This window comes from Lynx canadensis, chromosome A3, assembly GCF_007474595.2.
Source record: "Lynx canadensis isolate LIC74 chromosome A3, mLynCan4.pri.v2, whole genome shotgun sequence".
In the NCBI taxonomy this organism is placed as follows: Eukaryota; Metazoa; Chordata; class Mammalia; order Carnivora; family Felidae; genus Lynx; species Lynx canadensis.
The window spans coordinates 31,171,005-31,187,103 of NC_044305.1; the positions used below are offsets into that span (position 1 = coordinate 31,171,005).

Here is a 16,099-nt window from a genome sequence, read left to right on the forward strand (position 1 = left end):
CACGTTTGGAAGATTTACATAACTTAGTGAACTATTATTTCCTAAATAGTCAGTGCATGGCATTACAGCAGTCACGTGTGGGTAAAAGGTCCGTTCAAAGTTCAAGACAGACCAATGGATTTTAATGCTAAGAGTACCAAAATTTCATTCCTGGATCTCAAATTTGACAAATTTTTAAGAAACTACCATTTGTCAAGTTCTGGTGCAGTATCAGAGCAGAATACCCGTAAGCATCTGAAAGACAGTGCTAAAATACTCTTCCTTTTTTTTTTCTTATTTAAAAAAAAATTTAATGTCTTTATTTTTGAGAGAGAGAGAGAGAGTGTGAGTGGGGGAGGGCAGAGAGAGAGGGAGACAGAATCCGAAGCAGGCTCCAGGCTCTGAGCTGTTGGCACAGAGCCTGACATGGGGTTCAAACTCACAAACTGTGAGATCATGACCTGAGCCAAAGTTGGACGCTCAACCAGCTGAGCCACCCAGGCGCCCCTACTCTTCCTTTTTTTCAACTACCTAATTTGTGTAAGGCTGGACTTTCTCCGCATACGTCAGCCAAAACATATTGCAACAGACTGAATGTATGATACTTAATGTCCTCCATTAAGTCAGATATTCGAGATTTACAAACACAAAATCCACTTTTCTTACTCATTTTGATTTTGGAGGGAAAATATAGTTCATTTGATAAAGAGTTATTTATGTCAACAAGGCATCTTGACTGATTTTCCCTTGTTCTTCTCAGACAACAGTCTGGATGTACCCCTTCCAGATCCACAGCATCGCCCTGTCCACTTTTGCCTCGCTCATCGGCCCCTTTGGAGGATTCTTTGCAAGTGGATTCAAACGAGCCTTTAAAATCAAAGTAGGAAAATCGTCTTCCCTATTCTTCTGTCTCCCAGCCCAGTCTCCTGTCCCACCCCATCAACCACCGCCCCCTTCAAAATACCAGGCTATAAACCCTGACTGTTAATGTGTGCTTTCCTTCACTCGTGCATGAGATTTAGGTAGGTTAAATAAAAATACATTGCTTTCCAAGAAAATTCAGAATAGTTTTGACCCTTGAATAATGCAGGGGTTAGAGGCACGGACATTCCCCCCTACCACATCCTCCCATGTACTAGAAAACTCACATGTAACTTGACCAGAAGAATTATTAGTTGATTCACACCTATTTTGTGTGTTATATGTATTATATACTGTATTCGTACAATAAAGCAAGCCAGAGAAAAGAAAATGTGATTAAGAAAATCATAAGGAAGAGAGAATACATTTATATTCCTGTACTGTATTTACTGAAGAAAATGGCGTTTAAGTGGACCCTTGTAGTTCAGACCCCTGTTGTTCAAGAGTCAACTGTAGTTGGATTTTCAGTTTATTTGTTAATATACCTTGTATCTTTCTTCAAAAGAAACATTTTATAATAAGATTTTGTGGTATTATACCCTCAGCATTTGGGTCCATACTTCTTACTTTTTGTTGCCCTCAGCTACTCAGGATAGTAGCTGGACACTGAGGTGGGACCATAGGGCAGGGTTTGATCTTGGCCTAGCCCAGGCTTACCAGTCCTTCCCCTGCCTCTAACAGGACTTTGCCAATACCATTCCCGGCCATGGCGGCATCATGGATCGCTTTGACTGCCAGTATCTGATGGCCACCTTTGTCAACGTGTACATTGCCAGTTTTATCAGGTACGATGCCTTTCCATCTGAAGCCAGTTGTTGGATTTTTGAGTGTGGTGAACATCTGAGATTTTAGCTACACCTCAGTTGAAGTGAAAAGCATCCCAAATATGAATGCAGTTTTCAGTTGCTGCTCTTAATGGATTCTTTGAGGCCCCCTGCCCTCCATGAGTAGAGAATCCACAGGGAACAGCAGCTATTTGGATAATCAGGCCCTAGAAGCTGCTGAGTCCCCCCACTCAGAGCTGTTTCCTCACGTTCTCCTCCAGGGGCCCGAACCCAAGCAAGCTGATTCAGCAGTTCCTGACCTTGCGTCCAGATCAACAACTGCACATCTTCAACACCCTCAGATCTCACCTGGCTGACAAGGGGATGCTGACAGCCGGCACGGAGGATGAGTAGGGGCCCCAGGGCCGAGAGAGCAAGAGTGAGCAGAGCGAGGGGCAGGGCCCCAAGGCAAGCCCCGCTGGTGTGTCTCAGACTATGACAAGGCTTCAACTCACTGGTGTTTTGTTTTTGGTTTTTTTTGTTTTTTGTTTTTTTTGTAGAGTGTTTTTTATTTGTGGGATTTAAAAACAATCTGTATATATACAGTCTATGTGCTTATGATTTGGGTTGTGGGTAAACCATAGCTTTGAGTTGGAAAGAAGTCACAGGGAGACCATTTGGGTCTTCTATACAAAAGTTTTAACCTGGAAGGCAGTGTTGTGCCCACCTGGGGTGGGTCTGCTGGGTACTTCTAGCTCCCAAGCCAGAGCTTCTGTTTCGGTGCTCCATCAGAGAGTAGAGACGTTCGTCTGTGTCTGACCGGTTCAGAGGACCCCCTGCCTGCCTTGTAGCTGCCCCCCAGCAGGGAAGAGGTGCACAGCTTGGATGCCTTTGCTCCCCAAGAGCTTTCACACGGGCCTCTTGAGAACACCTGCGCTGGAGTGACGGGACGGTTGCCTTCTGTAGGCTGGAGGGACACAAGCTTATTAATCAGAGGAGCAACCTGCCCACAAAGCCCTGGGGAGCCTGAGCTGTGCTTTACGAGAAGGGTTCACCTTACTTCATCACAGACTGAGTGAAAGAAGGCTTCGTTTGATTTTTTTTTTTCCAGAAAGCACGAGAAATTATTTATAATAGTCTGAAAAAATACACTGTAATATCTCAAGTGTACGCAGTAGAATGGACTGTAACCGAGCCCTCCCACAGGCTGTAGGCTCTGGTGGCTCCGACTAACTGTGTCTGTTCAGGGACGATGCTGTTCACGTTTGGGCTGTAGACTTGTTGCTGCTGAATCCTTTCTGGGGGCTTTCCTGTTAGGGAGCAGGGGGCTTCCTGTTCATGCACCCTTAGCCTGACCGACCACCCACGTAGCTGCTGTGTTGTGTATATACTCCTCTTAAGGCAAGTGTGTATCTGTGTGTGTGTGTGGTTTAAAAATCACTTATCCCTTGCAGTGATTTCAGTTGTACCATGACTTCTCCACTGAAACCACAGAATCCTGCTTACAGCTCTGGAAACCTAATCCGATTAGAGGTTTGACTCTTCTGAAGATTCAGTGCACATTTTTTTTTTTTTTTAATATAATGTGACCAGTTTAAATGTAGTGTGTATTTCGTTGAGGGACCTTTTTCCTTTTAAACTGTGATTTATTTTTTTTTCCCCTGCCTGATTATAGGAGTGAGGTTGACTTTGGGAAGACAAGTTCTTTGTCAGGACAGCAAGCAGGGGAGAATGGGAGAGAGAACTTGGTGCCCAAATGTGTTTGCTTATTCTGTGCCACGGCTGTTCTCATTGCCAAATGCAGTGCAGAGACCCGCTTCAGCACCTTGGTCTGCGGCCGGTTCATTCTGTTTCTGTTTAAATCAGCCCTCCTGCTTCCCTGAAAGCTCACAGTCCGCCCAGATGGCTGCCATGTGCAGCACAGGGCAGGCCTCCCTCAACATTGCAGCTCTCAGTCACTACGTGACTTTTTCTTCTGAGCGTGTACTTGTTTTGGCACATGGCTTTTCTTTTTCAGGTCCAAGGCCCCCTTAAAAACAAAATGTGTTTTTGCTTGGGGTTTCTGTTGTGGCTCTGTGACCCTGGGCAGGACATAGCACTCTCCGGGGCCTCGTTTTCAGAGCTCTCTCCTAAGTCCAGTATTCTGTGATTTCTGGCTGAGCAAGTTCTTGTCACCAGAGGCTACTTATGGGTATCGAGTGATGTCCTGGGCACCCAAAAAGCAACAGCTTTCAGGCCATTTCTAAATGCTGGTCCTTGAGATGAGTCAGTATCTCACCCACAAATCTTAGTGGAGGTAATTAGTAACAAGTCTAGTTTTCACATTGAAGAATGAACTTGGTTCCTGAGACCAGAGACAGAAGGGGTTGTCTCTGTTGCCTTATTGTGGGCATATGGCGGGGTGCTTGGTGGCTGGGGCCCAGCAACTCCTGCATAAGGCCATCTTTGGGATCGAGGTGACTGGCACATTCCTTTGTGGAAGTGGTCACCAAGTGGGGAGGGTCCTGGCATCCCAGGAAGCTGAAGCTGGGTGCTCATGAGAGCTCTTAGCAAGAAGCCCAGAGGGTCAGCTCGGGTTTTATCTTCTGATTTCCCCACATGCTTTCAGGTCAAATAAGAGGAGCTTCCTAGCCTAGTAGCTGGGAAAGCGACACCACCTCGTGTCTATTTATCTATATCTATATATATGCACAGTGTTTTTCTTTCTCCCATTTATTGAAGATATTTCACTGTACAGACGAGATTCAAAAGACTATTTTAACATATACCTGTGCATTCTTAATGAATGGTATAACTTGCTTCAGATCCATTTTTTGTGTGAGAAATAAAATGTGGCTGAAACTGTATGCTCTCCCTTGTGACTTCAGTTTCTCACTTCGTGTGTGGATGTGTTTCCCACTTGTTTCGCTTCATAAATATCATGCAGTCCTGGTGTCAAGATTTTCCTTCCCTTCCCTTCCCTTCCCTTCCCTTCCCTTCCTTCTTCCCTTCCTTCTTCCCTTCCTTCTTCCCTTCCTTCTTCCCTTCCTTCTTCCCTTCCTTCTTCCCTTCCTTCTTCCCTTCCCTTTCTTTCTTTCTTTCTTTCTCTTTCTTTCTTTCTTTCTTTCTTTCTTTCTTTCTTTCTTTCTTAATGTTTATTTATTTTTGAGAGAGAGAACGAGAGAGAAACAGAGCATGAGCAGGGGAGGGGCAGAGAGAGAGAGGGAGACAGAATCCAAAGCAGGCTCCAGGCTCCGAGGTGTCAGCACAGAGCCTGATGCAGGGCTCAAACTCACAAACCATGAGATCACAACCTGAGCCGAAGTCAGATGCTCAACCTACTGAACCGCCCAGGTGCCCCAAGATTTTTGTTTTCTGCTCTGCATCTTATAGGTTCTCACAGCAGCCTCCTGAGGGGCCTCAGGCAAGAGTCCTGAGCGCCTTGCCTGTGAGGACGCTGAGGGCAAGAGCACGTGGAGCGCTTCCCCAGGGTCGTGGGGCAGAGGCAGACCTCACTCCAGCTTGCCAGGACAGGAATCAGCCCTAGTTCCACTTGCTTTTGTGAAAGTGGTGTAGGTGTGCCTGAAATTCCAAGAATTCTGGAATATTTGTTCCTCAAGCCGAGGAGGTCAGCCTGTGCACCAAGTTGGAGCTTCCCCAGGGAGCTGACGGACACGCTGTCAAGGAGAGCAGGGCGCATCTGCAGAGGGCCGGGCCTGAGCCGCCTCCCTGTGAGCCCTACTTGTGACCGCTCACGGGACACCTGGGTCTTTCCCCTTTATGAGCGGGCACACCTAACTGCCACCCCTAACTGCCCTCAGCACAGGGAAAGTCCACGGCAGCCTGGGTCCTGTTTATGTTTATTATTATTTGCCTGTTTCATGTTCTGAGCATATTAGTAGCTATTGTGTAATCATATTTAAAACATATTACTCTTAGTGTTTTCCATAGTGTTTTCTGGGTTTCTAATTCTACAGTGTATGTTTGAAATTAGTGTCTCTTTTTCTTGTAGAAGGGGTGAACTGTAACATTTAACTTTGCCCAGGTGGACTTTGAAGTCACTCTTATGGTATTTATTTTTCCCCACTGGGCTTCTTCTCCTGTAACTTGATTCATATTTTTGGAATCTTCCTGTATGATATATTTTAAAGGCGATTAAACAGACCCTGTGATTTGAGTCTAAGCGAGTTGCTGAGTTGGCCAGAGGCTGATCCGAATGGATCCTTGAATTCAGATCTTCAGTGTGTCCATGAGGTCCCAGCAGGCTCAGAAGCACCCTGGATGTTGATGGTGGTGGGCAGGGGAGGATGTGAATGGCTCAGGGCAAAGAGCGGCACTGCTTGGAAAATTAACAATGGCCTTGCTCCATAAGGAGCCTGCCCTAGGTCAGTTTCTAGGCAAGTAGATTTTTGTTTCTCTGCCAGATGTGATTCATCCTTGCTGGAACCTCTTCCTGTGCTCATCATATCTTAGGCACTGTCAGTCTTTCGGAGTAGCAGTCTGTGTGCCCACCTTGCTCGTGCATTGTGATGATGTGCTGGGTAAGGGTGGAGTGGGGAGGGATTTGGTTTCACCTGGTCCCGGGGTTCCTGTTCCTCCAAAGTCAGGGTGGGGAGGAAAGGCTAGAGGAGGATGTCCAGGTGGCTGTCTAGACACATCACAAGAAAATAAGCGTGGACCCACTCACTGTGCTTGTCTGCCGCAGGGGCTGTGACAGCAGCCAGAACAGACCTCCCACTCCCTGCAGAGAGGGGCTGATTCTTGGACAGTCTCGTTATTCTGTCCTTGTCTTGGTGAAAACAAACTTCCCTTTCCCTCGATCGATCTCCAGTTGACCAGTTTCCAGTTTTTGAAGAGATTTGCCACTCCCACTGCCTGACGTGGTTTCCCTTGTTGAGGGAGAGCCTGATGGCCTAATCTACAGAGGGTGCTGCAGTTTGGACCAAGTGGTGGTGAGTGAAAGGTCTCTTCTGGGCCCACCTCCTCTTGGTCCTGGACTCTGCTCACTCACATCCCTGCAGGAGGTGGCCCCTTCTCAGTGAGGAATGGAGTCACGGCTGCTGACTGCTTGTACCATTGGAGAGTGGCCCGTCTTTCTGTTCCTCCTGGCTCCGCCCTGCCACCCTCCCCCTCTCAGGTTGACCAGCAATGACCATATTTACCTGGGCTCCCAGGTGGGTAGAGGCTATTCTTGCCTCTTGATTAAGACTTTCCCCTGTTTGTATGTTCACCATGTTTTCGAGGGCAAAGAGATCACAGCCGTGAGGGCAGTTTGGGGGGGTATACTTTGGATGCTGAAGTATTGGGGTTTGTAGAACATGTGGGTGATTTATGAGAATAGGGGGCAGAAATGTGGCATCCAGGAATTTATGGTCAGTGGATTTCAAACCTATGGGCCATTTGAAAACCCTGACCCATCCCTTGTCCTCTCCACCGAATGCCTGTCTGCTGAGGCTCCATTTTATTCTTGAGCCAACAAGATACCAGTGGTATGTTTATTACTAATAATTGCAAGAACACTGATAGTGCTTAATATGTGCCAGGCATAGTGCTAAGGGTTTACAGACATTATTCCTTTTGATCCAGAAAACAACTATTGATTAGGGATTATTCCCATTTTGTAGATAAAGAGACTGAGAGACCATGACAGGCTGATCTCCGTGGTTAGGAAGATGGCCTTTGGGCTCAAATAGCCCTAGGTTTGGGCAGGTTACCGGGTGTAACTCCAACCTGCCAGGGTCTGATAGTGGTACCACCTTCGCAGGATGGTTGTGAGAATTTTATGAGATAATGCATGTAAGCGTCGAGCACCGTGCCTGGCACATAGTAAGCGCTCAGTAAATGGTAGTTATTTTTGTTGAACTCAAGTGAGTTATTTGAACCCAAGTTGGTGTAATGCGAGAGACTGGGTCCTTCCATACTACACTGTCACTTGCCCTGCACACAGCCCGGGAGTTCACCGTCGAGAAGATTTTGAGAGAAGCAGTCCATCCTTAACACCCACCTACGACCTCTAGGTGCTTCATACTGCATTTAGAAGACCAGCCTGACAAAAGGAAAGAGGACATGAGGATAGTCAGGGATTCTCCCCTCTTAGTTGGAATGGTTTCCTTGAGGTCTTGCCCATTTCCTGCTGCCCCTGGCCTAGACTTTCCATGGAGAAGAAGGCCCTTACCTCTTGCTGATGGCACCTCCACTCCATGAGACGTGAGGGTCTGTAACTCCGGACCCCGTTTTCCTCTGCTCATTTTCCTCTGTGTGCTCTTTGCACACAGCTCAGGGGCCGACAGCTGTTCTCGGTATGGATGGACCTCTCCGGGGCCAAGAAGAGTGGGGAAAAGAGAAACCTGTGATTATGGGACCGATGGAAAGCCTAAAAATGCTGCCCACACCCTCACAACATAGCCAGTTAGGAGGCTCGTGTTTCATGCTTTCTTAAAAGTATTAATGGGCTAGAAGCAGGTGACCTCTTGAGGATAGATGGTGTGGGATGTTTCTGCTGGAGTCTAGGTTAGCTAGAATCTAGGTTGAAGGATCAAATGGGTGTGTGATGAATGAAGGGGAAAGGGGCACTGGATTGTGTGAAAAATACTTCCTCCGCTTAGTTTCCCAAATGGAGATGGGGACTTGGGAAGGGCCCGTGTGAAGAGTTCTTTGCTTTGAAGGAATCTTGTTGTCCAAGGATCCGTGAAATTCTCGAGCCAAGGGAATGATGGTAACAGGACTACCAATTGACCTTTGTCTGTTTCCTGGGTGTTGGTGGGGAATGGAGACCAGACTCAAAGGCCCATTGTATTTAAATAATGGCCTCTCCCCTTCAGTTACCCAAAGAAGGAGTGATTATGACAGGAATCAGGACAACAAGGTTGTGGAAGTGCTGCTGTGACAGGCTGATCCTGGCTTGCCCTCACGCCCTCCCGGACCTGTGTTTGCCAGACCTGGCACTTCCTCCCTCATTGTTGCATTGGATGGACCCAGGCTGCTTTTTTCTGTAGAGAAGTGGGGTCTAAACTGGGGAGAAGGGCCCTCTGGACATTAGGCTGAAGATGCCTCTGTGTCAGTCTCCAGGCATTAGGCAGGGCCTAGCTCCTTACAGCCTCCTGGGGGCTTTACCTATACGTAGCACTCAGACGGCTTAGCTGGGCTTAGTCCCCTGGTGATTCTGTTCCGGGTGAAATTGTGTCTGATATCGTCCGCATCGCTGTCTTTGTCCTTGGCTCCTGGAACACGTCTATTTCTCACCTCCATTAGGTTCACGTACTGGGCTTGCTGCCTTTGTGCCTAGAAACGCCAGAATAGGAAGGGAGTTCTAGCGGGCAGAACGTGCATACCTGTTCTTAAAAGACGCCCTTCGTGTGCCGTTTCATTTAAATCATCCATACACAGAGCACCGTGTTCCTGCCTTAAGTCACACTAGCTGGGTGCCTGGGGACTGGTTAGAAAGGGGAAGAGCTGAACAGACATCAGAGCCAATAAAACCAGAGGACTTGGAGCCAAGAGAACAGGTGAGGGACAGGACGCAGAGAGCTGCTGTTGTCCAGCCAGAGGACAGCCGAGAGACCACAGGAGCCAAGGAGAGGCCAGGAGTCCTGCAGCTGAGGGCAGACTGACAGAGGCCGGCTGTGTGTTTTGTGGGTGCAGGGGTCAGGAACAGGGCTCAGAAGCCCATCCGGGGAGAGGCAAAGCTCATGGATTGTGGACTACCTTCTGGAGCTGATGCTGATACCAAATTTTAATTTTTATTGGTGTTTATACTTTCCAGGAGAGGAGGGGAAGATCAAAGTGGTAGAGGAAAGAGTCCCCTCTGTTGAAGCCCTGGGAGCCCTGTGCCGTTGGGTGAGTTGGGCACAGCTATGGGCCTCCTCCTCAATTCTGTCTATTCTGAGGATCTGTTTAAGGGTAAAGTTCCCCCAAACAGAAGTGGCCTCCCTTGGGGAGTGCCAGGCAGTCACATGTTGCCTATCACTGCCTGTGTCTGAGCCACGCAGAGGTTAGCCCATATGTACCCTGCCCCCTCAGGGTCACTTTCTCTGCTCCTCTTGTGTGGGTGAGGTTTGGTATTCTTGCATGGATATACAGGGTATTGACATTCGGTTTTCTTGACCTCAAACACGGGTGACCTTGGAGCAGCTCTTGGGCGTGTGTGGAGCCCACCTGGCAGTCCTAGGGCCTCCCCCAATAGGTGTGAGCCCATGTGCTGCCGCCGTGCCCTTTACCCAACTTAGTGGTTCACAGTCCATGTGTGTTAGCCACCGTTTACCTTTCTCCGCACGCTGTCTGATCCCTGTTGAACAATACGTGTAGATTCTTTTCCAGCACGGTTCCACAACATGATGTATTGTCCATTGGGAAGTATTTACCTTATTTATATACCTGAGTGTTCCTGTTACACAAATAAACATCTATTAAATTCTGTGTCACTTGTGGTTTCTGTTGGGGGAGGAGTGCCTGTTGAAGACCAGGGGTGCAGCAGGGGCGGACGCACTTGGCTCGAGCTGGGGGGCGGCTGGTTGTGTGGAACCAGCGTCCCTTCCCAGGATGCTGCCAACAACTGCCTGCTTCTAGAGACACTCTGCCCTTGGCCTTCACAACCTGCTCTCCTGGCTTTCCTCGGGCTTCCTCAGCTTCTCCTCCACGCCACCTTTTTTTTTTTTTTTTTTTTTTAGTGTTTGTTTATTTCGAGAGAGAAACAGTGAACAGGGGAGAGGCAAAAAGAGAAGGAGAGAGAGAATCCCAAACGGGCTTGTCGGCGCAGAGCCCAACGCGGGGCCTGATCCCATGAACTGTGGGGGTTATGACTGAGCCGAAACCAAGTCAGTCGCCTAACCAACCCAGCCACCCAGGCGCCCCTCCTCAGCCACTTTTCTGAGTACCTTCTTCCACCTGTCCCTCAGATGGTGGCATTCTACCCCAGGCCCTCTTCCCCTCCAACTGAACTCTGTCCTGGGTATTCTCCCCCACTCCCACGGCTCCCATTACCACACTCATCTCCACGATTCCCAAGTCCACATCGCTAGCCCACACAGGCTGTGAGGCCCCTTCATGTGGACTTTGCACGACCAAACCCAGACCCTGGCCCCTTTCCCACACCTGCCCCAGTCCAGTGTTCTGTTCCCCAGCCGGTAACTAGTGTTCTGTTTTCAGTAACCACAGCTGCCCATCCTGCCTTCACCCTGCCTGCCAGCCAGCTTCCTGCGGTCTGGCCACCTCCACCAGTCAGGCTCTACCAGCCCACTCTGGCAGGGACAAGCTTTCTCAGGTGGGTGCTTTCCTGCGGCCTTAGGTCCAAGTGAGGCTTGTTGGTGTGTTCCCAAGGCCATGCCCTCTGACCCCACACCTGGGCCCTGCTCTCTCCTAACCGTGCTCCGTGCACGTCCCCACTTTGTCCCAGGCACTCACCTCCTTGCCTCCGTGCTGTATCCTCTGCCAGATTTCTCTTCCTCCTCCCCCGGCTCCCCCTGCCTGCCTAACCCCTACTTCCCGTCCCACCCTAAGATTCTGCTGTCTCAGCAAGACTGTGGGCCTGGTGGGAGGGTGGAGGACACCCCGAGTCTGCAGCCCTGGGAGCATGTGGGCCAGCGCCCCCCACCCCCAGGCTAGCACCTCGGCCCCGCGGGAGGGACCATCAGTGTTTGCATTTTGCAAGGGGCCTCTGCTTTGCTTGCCCACAGGGACCCTCAGTGGGGATCTTCTGGTAGGAATTGCTGCCCAATAGTCAAGGTGCAAAATAGCCCGTATTTACTTACTTTTCTTAATCCAACAAAATCTCACTGCAAGCTGTGGGTTTCCAAGGTTCATGAGAAGCCCAGCGTTGGTTGTTTTCCCTGGCTGCCTGCCCCCCTGTTGTAGTGGGAGCCAAGGCTCATGTGGTGCTGGAGAAATGGTGGGGCCCCTGGTCCCCAGTCCATGTGCTGAAGGCTCTTGTCGTCCAGGCCCACGAGGTCCTTCTGCTTGCTCTGAGGAGGTCCCCAGTCAGTGGTATCAGGGCCCATCCCCCGTGACACCCCCTGCAGTTGTCTGCACCTGGTGTCCTTCGACCTCAGAGCCCCTGTGCTCTGGTCTTGATGATCTCCACGCATTCAGCACACGCTCATGGGATCTCTGCTCTGTGGTTGGCCCGTCCGGACACTGGGGATGCAGCCACAGAGCCAACAAAGTCCCTGTCCTTGTGGAGTTCATTTTAGGAGTGGGTGGCAGACACCTGGAAAAGGTAGTATGTTAGTTGGAGAAAACATAGCCAGGAGAGGGGAGGGCTGGTGGGGAGAGATTACAGCTTTAAATAGGGCCCTCGGGAAGACCTTGCTACCAAAGGGATGTTTGGGCAACTGGACGCACTGAAGGGTGTGGGGGGCGTGTTTGGGCAGGTGCACAGCAACACATCCTCGAGGAGCTGCAGTGGGGGTGGAGCAGGGTGAATGGGGAGGGGGCGGTGGTGGGAAATGAGGTCCCAGAGATAGGGGGTAATTATGGAGGCCAAGGCCACGGGCTTTTACTCTGTGAGAGATGAGAAGTTGTTGGAGGGCTTGGAGCCAAGGAGTAACTTGATCGGATGTTTTCAAAGTCATTCAGCTGCTGTGCTGAGAACAGATTTCAGAGGGGTTGGAAGGAGGACGACCAGAGAGGGGGACCCAGTGGCAGTCCAGGCAGGAGACGGTGGCTCAGTGTGGGTGGTGTGGTGGGACTGAAGGATTCTATGTGGCATGGGAGAGAAGAGAGGAGTGAAGGGTGGCTATGACGCTGTTGGCCTGGGCAACCAGAAGGATGGTGTTGCCATTTTGGGGGGCTGAAGAAGGCTGAGGGAGAACAGATTTGGGGTGGGGGGTGGAGCAGAGAGGGAAGATCAGGCGTTTGGTTTTGGACACAATAGGACTGATGTGCCTGTGAAATACCCATGTGGGGTTGTCCAGTCCAGGGGGGTGGCCAAGATGTAGATAATATTCTGCGCCAGGAGCCAGGATGAGACCATTGATGGGGAAGAGTTGAAGTCCAAAACTAAGCCCTCTGTTCGTTATTCTGGACTTGGGGATCCGCTTTTCACCTGGGGCCTCTCCCCTCATCCCTTCAATGAGACAGTGTTTCCTTTCTCAGGGAGCCTCAGACCATCCAGCTGTTGGCACGGGACAAAGGCCTGGATGGAGTTTGTCTTCAGGTGGCCCCATTCCCACCCGACAGCCACAGCAGCCGTAGCTGCTAACTTCCTTCTGGAGAAGGGGGCCAGAATTTTGTAGGCTTGGGTGCCCCTTCCTTGAGAAGGAAGGGTGCCATTACCTTTTTGGTCTCCCGGGGGAAGGTGGCAGAGGGAAACAAAGCCAGAGTGACTTCTGTATTTGGATGTTCAGAGGACTGGCAGTTGGAGTAGAAAGCCCCAGAGAATGGACTGATGGCCTCACGGTGACATAACCACAAGCCATTACTTCCCCATATTTGCCAGAAGACAGTACCAGTTCCAAAATCAACCCAAACCCAGGTTGCTCCCAAATGCAATAAAACCATGCCGCCCTTCCCTTAATGTCTCTTCTCAACTTTAACAAGACACCTAAGCGCATTTTCAGGCTCAGATGCACATCCATCAGAGACTAGGTTCAGGGTTCATTCTGATTTCTCTTTGAGGTGATTGAAGCTGTTATTCCTACAGCAAAGATGGGCCCTCTGATCTTGTTCATGTGGTCCTGATTTCTCTGAGATTCAAAGAGCCTTGGAAGGTAGTGCCTTCTAAGCCAGTGATTCTCAAGCTTGCCTGCACATTAGAATCACCTGCAGAACTTAAAAAACAAAAAACAAAAACTCAATGCCCAGGCAGCACCTTGGACCAATTACATCAGAATCTCTGGGGGTGGGACTCAGGCATGGGTGGTTTAAAGAAATTCCCGGGTGATTCCAATGTATGGCCAAGGTTGAAAAGCAGTGGTTGGAACTCCCTGCAGTGAGTCCATCCCCTCTCAGACGCCCCCTCCCCCTGTAGGTGGTCAGCACCCTCTTGGGGGAGCGTCCCCAGTGGGCACCCCAGGGTGCCCTGAGGTGAGCTTTCTGGATTAATCATTGGATGGCATTCTGCACCATGGCCCCGGTGTAGAGTGACCTGTGCCTCCCGGCACCTCCACTCAGTGCTCATAGTGTCTTCTCACATCTCACAGACTGAGTCTGCTTCTATTTTGCTGGACAGAGATCCATAGTGTTCCCTATGTGCCCCCAGGTAGCTCCTTTCCTTGTCACCCAGCTCTATTCTTCCCAAGCGCCCCATCTTATGCCCTTCATTCTACCTCACGAGAAATGACTTCTGGCCCTTCACTATGCTGACCGGTATCTGGACACACACAGGCTTATCCTTTTTGAGGGTCTCCCCTCGTTGCCTACAGTGACAAATTCCCGTGTGCCTTAGTAGGGCTGCACATGGGGTCCTGTGGGAAGTGAAGACCCCTAGTAGCTACTGCCCAAGAGGTAGCTTCTTCCTCCTCTCAAGGGTCCCTGTACTCCGGACCTACCATGGTGGTTGGGCTTATTGTCATGAAGAAGGGCCGAGGAGGGAGCCCCATGGCTCAGAAATTTGTAGTCTCCTACAGACTCCATCAGTAGCTAGAGACTACTCTCAGGGGAGCTGTGGTGGGTGGCTTCCTGAAAGTACAGTTTATTTGAAATAATTTCAGACGAACAGAAGAGTAAAAATAGTAAAGAATTCCCTACATACTTTCCCCAAATTCCCCAAATGCTAACATTTTCCCAAGTATTCTCTCTCTCTCTCCGCACACACACTTTTCCAAATTGCTTGAAAGTTATAGACGTGATGTCCCTTTTATGTAACCTTATTCAAACGTCACCAATTATCCTAATACTGTTCTTCATAGCAAAATAATAGTTTCTACTGATGTGATTTGAGGAGCGTTGCCCGTGGCTTTGAGAATGAGAAATATCATCCCTGTCCCCCCCCACCCCCCCCCCCCCACCCCCCAACGTCCTCCTCAGGTGGGATCACTCTGGACACCGTGTTCTGGAAGCGTAGGTAACACGTGGTTACAGCACATCAGGGAGGTGCTCTCATGAGCCCAGCAGAGGGCAGCAGTGGGGCACGAGTGAGGCACAGGGCTGTGGTGTGAGAGATAGATCTGAGCGGAAATCTGGTCCAGAGGTCGCTAGCTTCATGGCTAGAACAAAACACTCAACCACTCAGCTTCCTCCTCTACAAAATAGCGATTCTCGAGGAAATGTGCAAAGCACCTCCTAATCCCCCATCAGAAACTTATTTGTGCTATTCCCACCTTGGTCTGAGAAGTGAATTTCTGGGGGATGCTGGGGAAGGAAGGAGCTAGCACCATGCTCCAGGGAAGGCGGGAGCAGGGCCGGACACTGAGGCTGGTGCGCAGACTAGGAGGGACACTGCTGGGGAGGGAGGCAGGGGGAACTGAGGTTAGCGGCTGGATCACTGACCTTGGGCATCCCAAGGTCAGTTAGGTCGAAAACTCTCACTGGATGCTGACTGCGCAGATTCCCACGTGCGCTGCAACCCCCCACCCTCCCTCCACAGAATCCTTAACGATCCACAAAGGAGGAGTGCTGGTCTTCTTTTCCATTTTGGTTGGGAGAGTGCCCCTGACTTTGTCTCCTGGCTCCATCATTTTCTGGCATGACCTGATATGACCTGGTAGCTTCCGCCTAGTTATTTAACCTTTCCGTGCTTCCGTTTCCTCATCTGTGAAATGGGCGTAACGACAGTGCCCACCCCGCGGTGTCGTTATGAGGGTTAAATGAGTTAGGACTTGGAGAGACCTTAGACCAGCTTCTGGCACACAGTAAGTTTTCATAAATATTAGCTATTGTTATTTTAGTGTTTCCCTCCCGCCCCCACCCTTGCTTCCTAATCTGTATGCTTGGCCTTTTCATATCACCCTGGAGACGACCCTATGGGAGTGGAGGAGTTAGTGTTGGGTCTGGGCCACCCTCTCTCGAACATACCTGTTGTACGTAAATGGCTGCTCACACTGAACTCCCCATAGCCCCCAGTCAGGCTTGTGAGATTTTAAGCTGCCCAAGGGCTCCCTACCTGCCCATTACCTATTGCTGCAAATGTATTAGAGAGCAAGGAAGCTATAAAAAACAATAGGGCCACGTCCAAATGACTCAACAAGAAGAGGCTCCCAAAGATAGGACATTCTGAACATCGGTTGGGATTAATAACTGCAATTGACTGAAATGTATCAATTAGGTTTAAATACATGAATTCTGGATGATACTTAAAGTCAATGGATCACCACTGAAGGATGCTGGTAAATTAAAACTATTTCTAAAACTTATAAACAGTGGTGCCTGGGTGGCTCAGTCGGTTAAGCGTCTGACTTCGGCACAGATTATGATCTCACGATTTATGAGTTCGAGCCCCGCATTGGGCTCTGTGCTGACAGCTCAGAGCCTGCAGCCTGCTTTGGGTTCTGCATCTCCCTCTCTGTCTGCTTCTCCCCTGCTTG

At 49.8% G+C, this 16,099-nt stretch overlaps 1 protein-coding gene across 1 annotated transcript in view; it reads left to right on the plus strand.

Moving 5' to 3' along the window:
• Positions 1 to 4,510, plus strand: part of CDS2 (CDP-diacylglycerol synthase 2) — a 56,853-nt gene extending 52,343 nt beyond the window's left edge. Inside the window, exons 11-13 of the mRNA XM_030310034.2 lie at positions 740 to 859; positions 1,582 to 1,685; positions 1,946 to 4,510. Of these exons, the coding sequence (XP_030165894.1) occupies positions 740 to 859; positions 1,582 to 1,685; positions 1,946 to 2,078 (357 nt within the window). The 3' untranslated portion in view covers positions 2,079 to 4,510. The remainder of the gene's footprint in view (positions 1 to 739; positions 860 to 1,581; positions 1,686 to 1,945) is intronic.
• Positions 4,511 to 16,099: the final 11,589 nt, after the last annotated feature.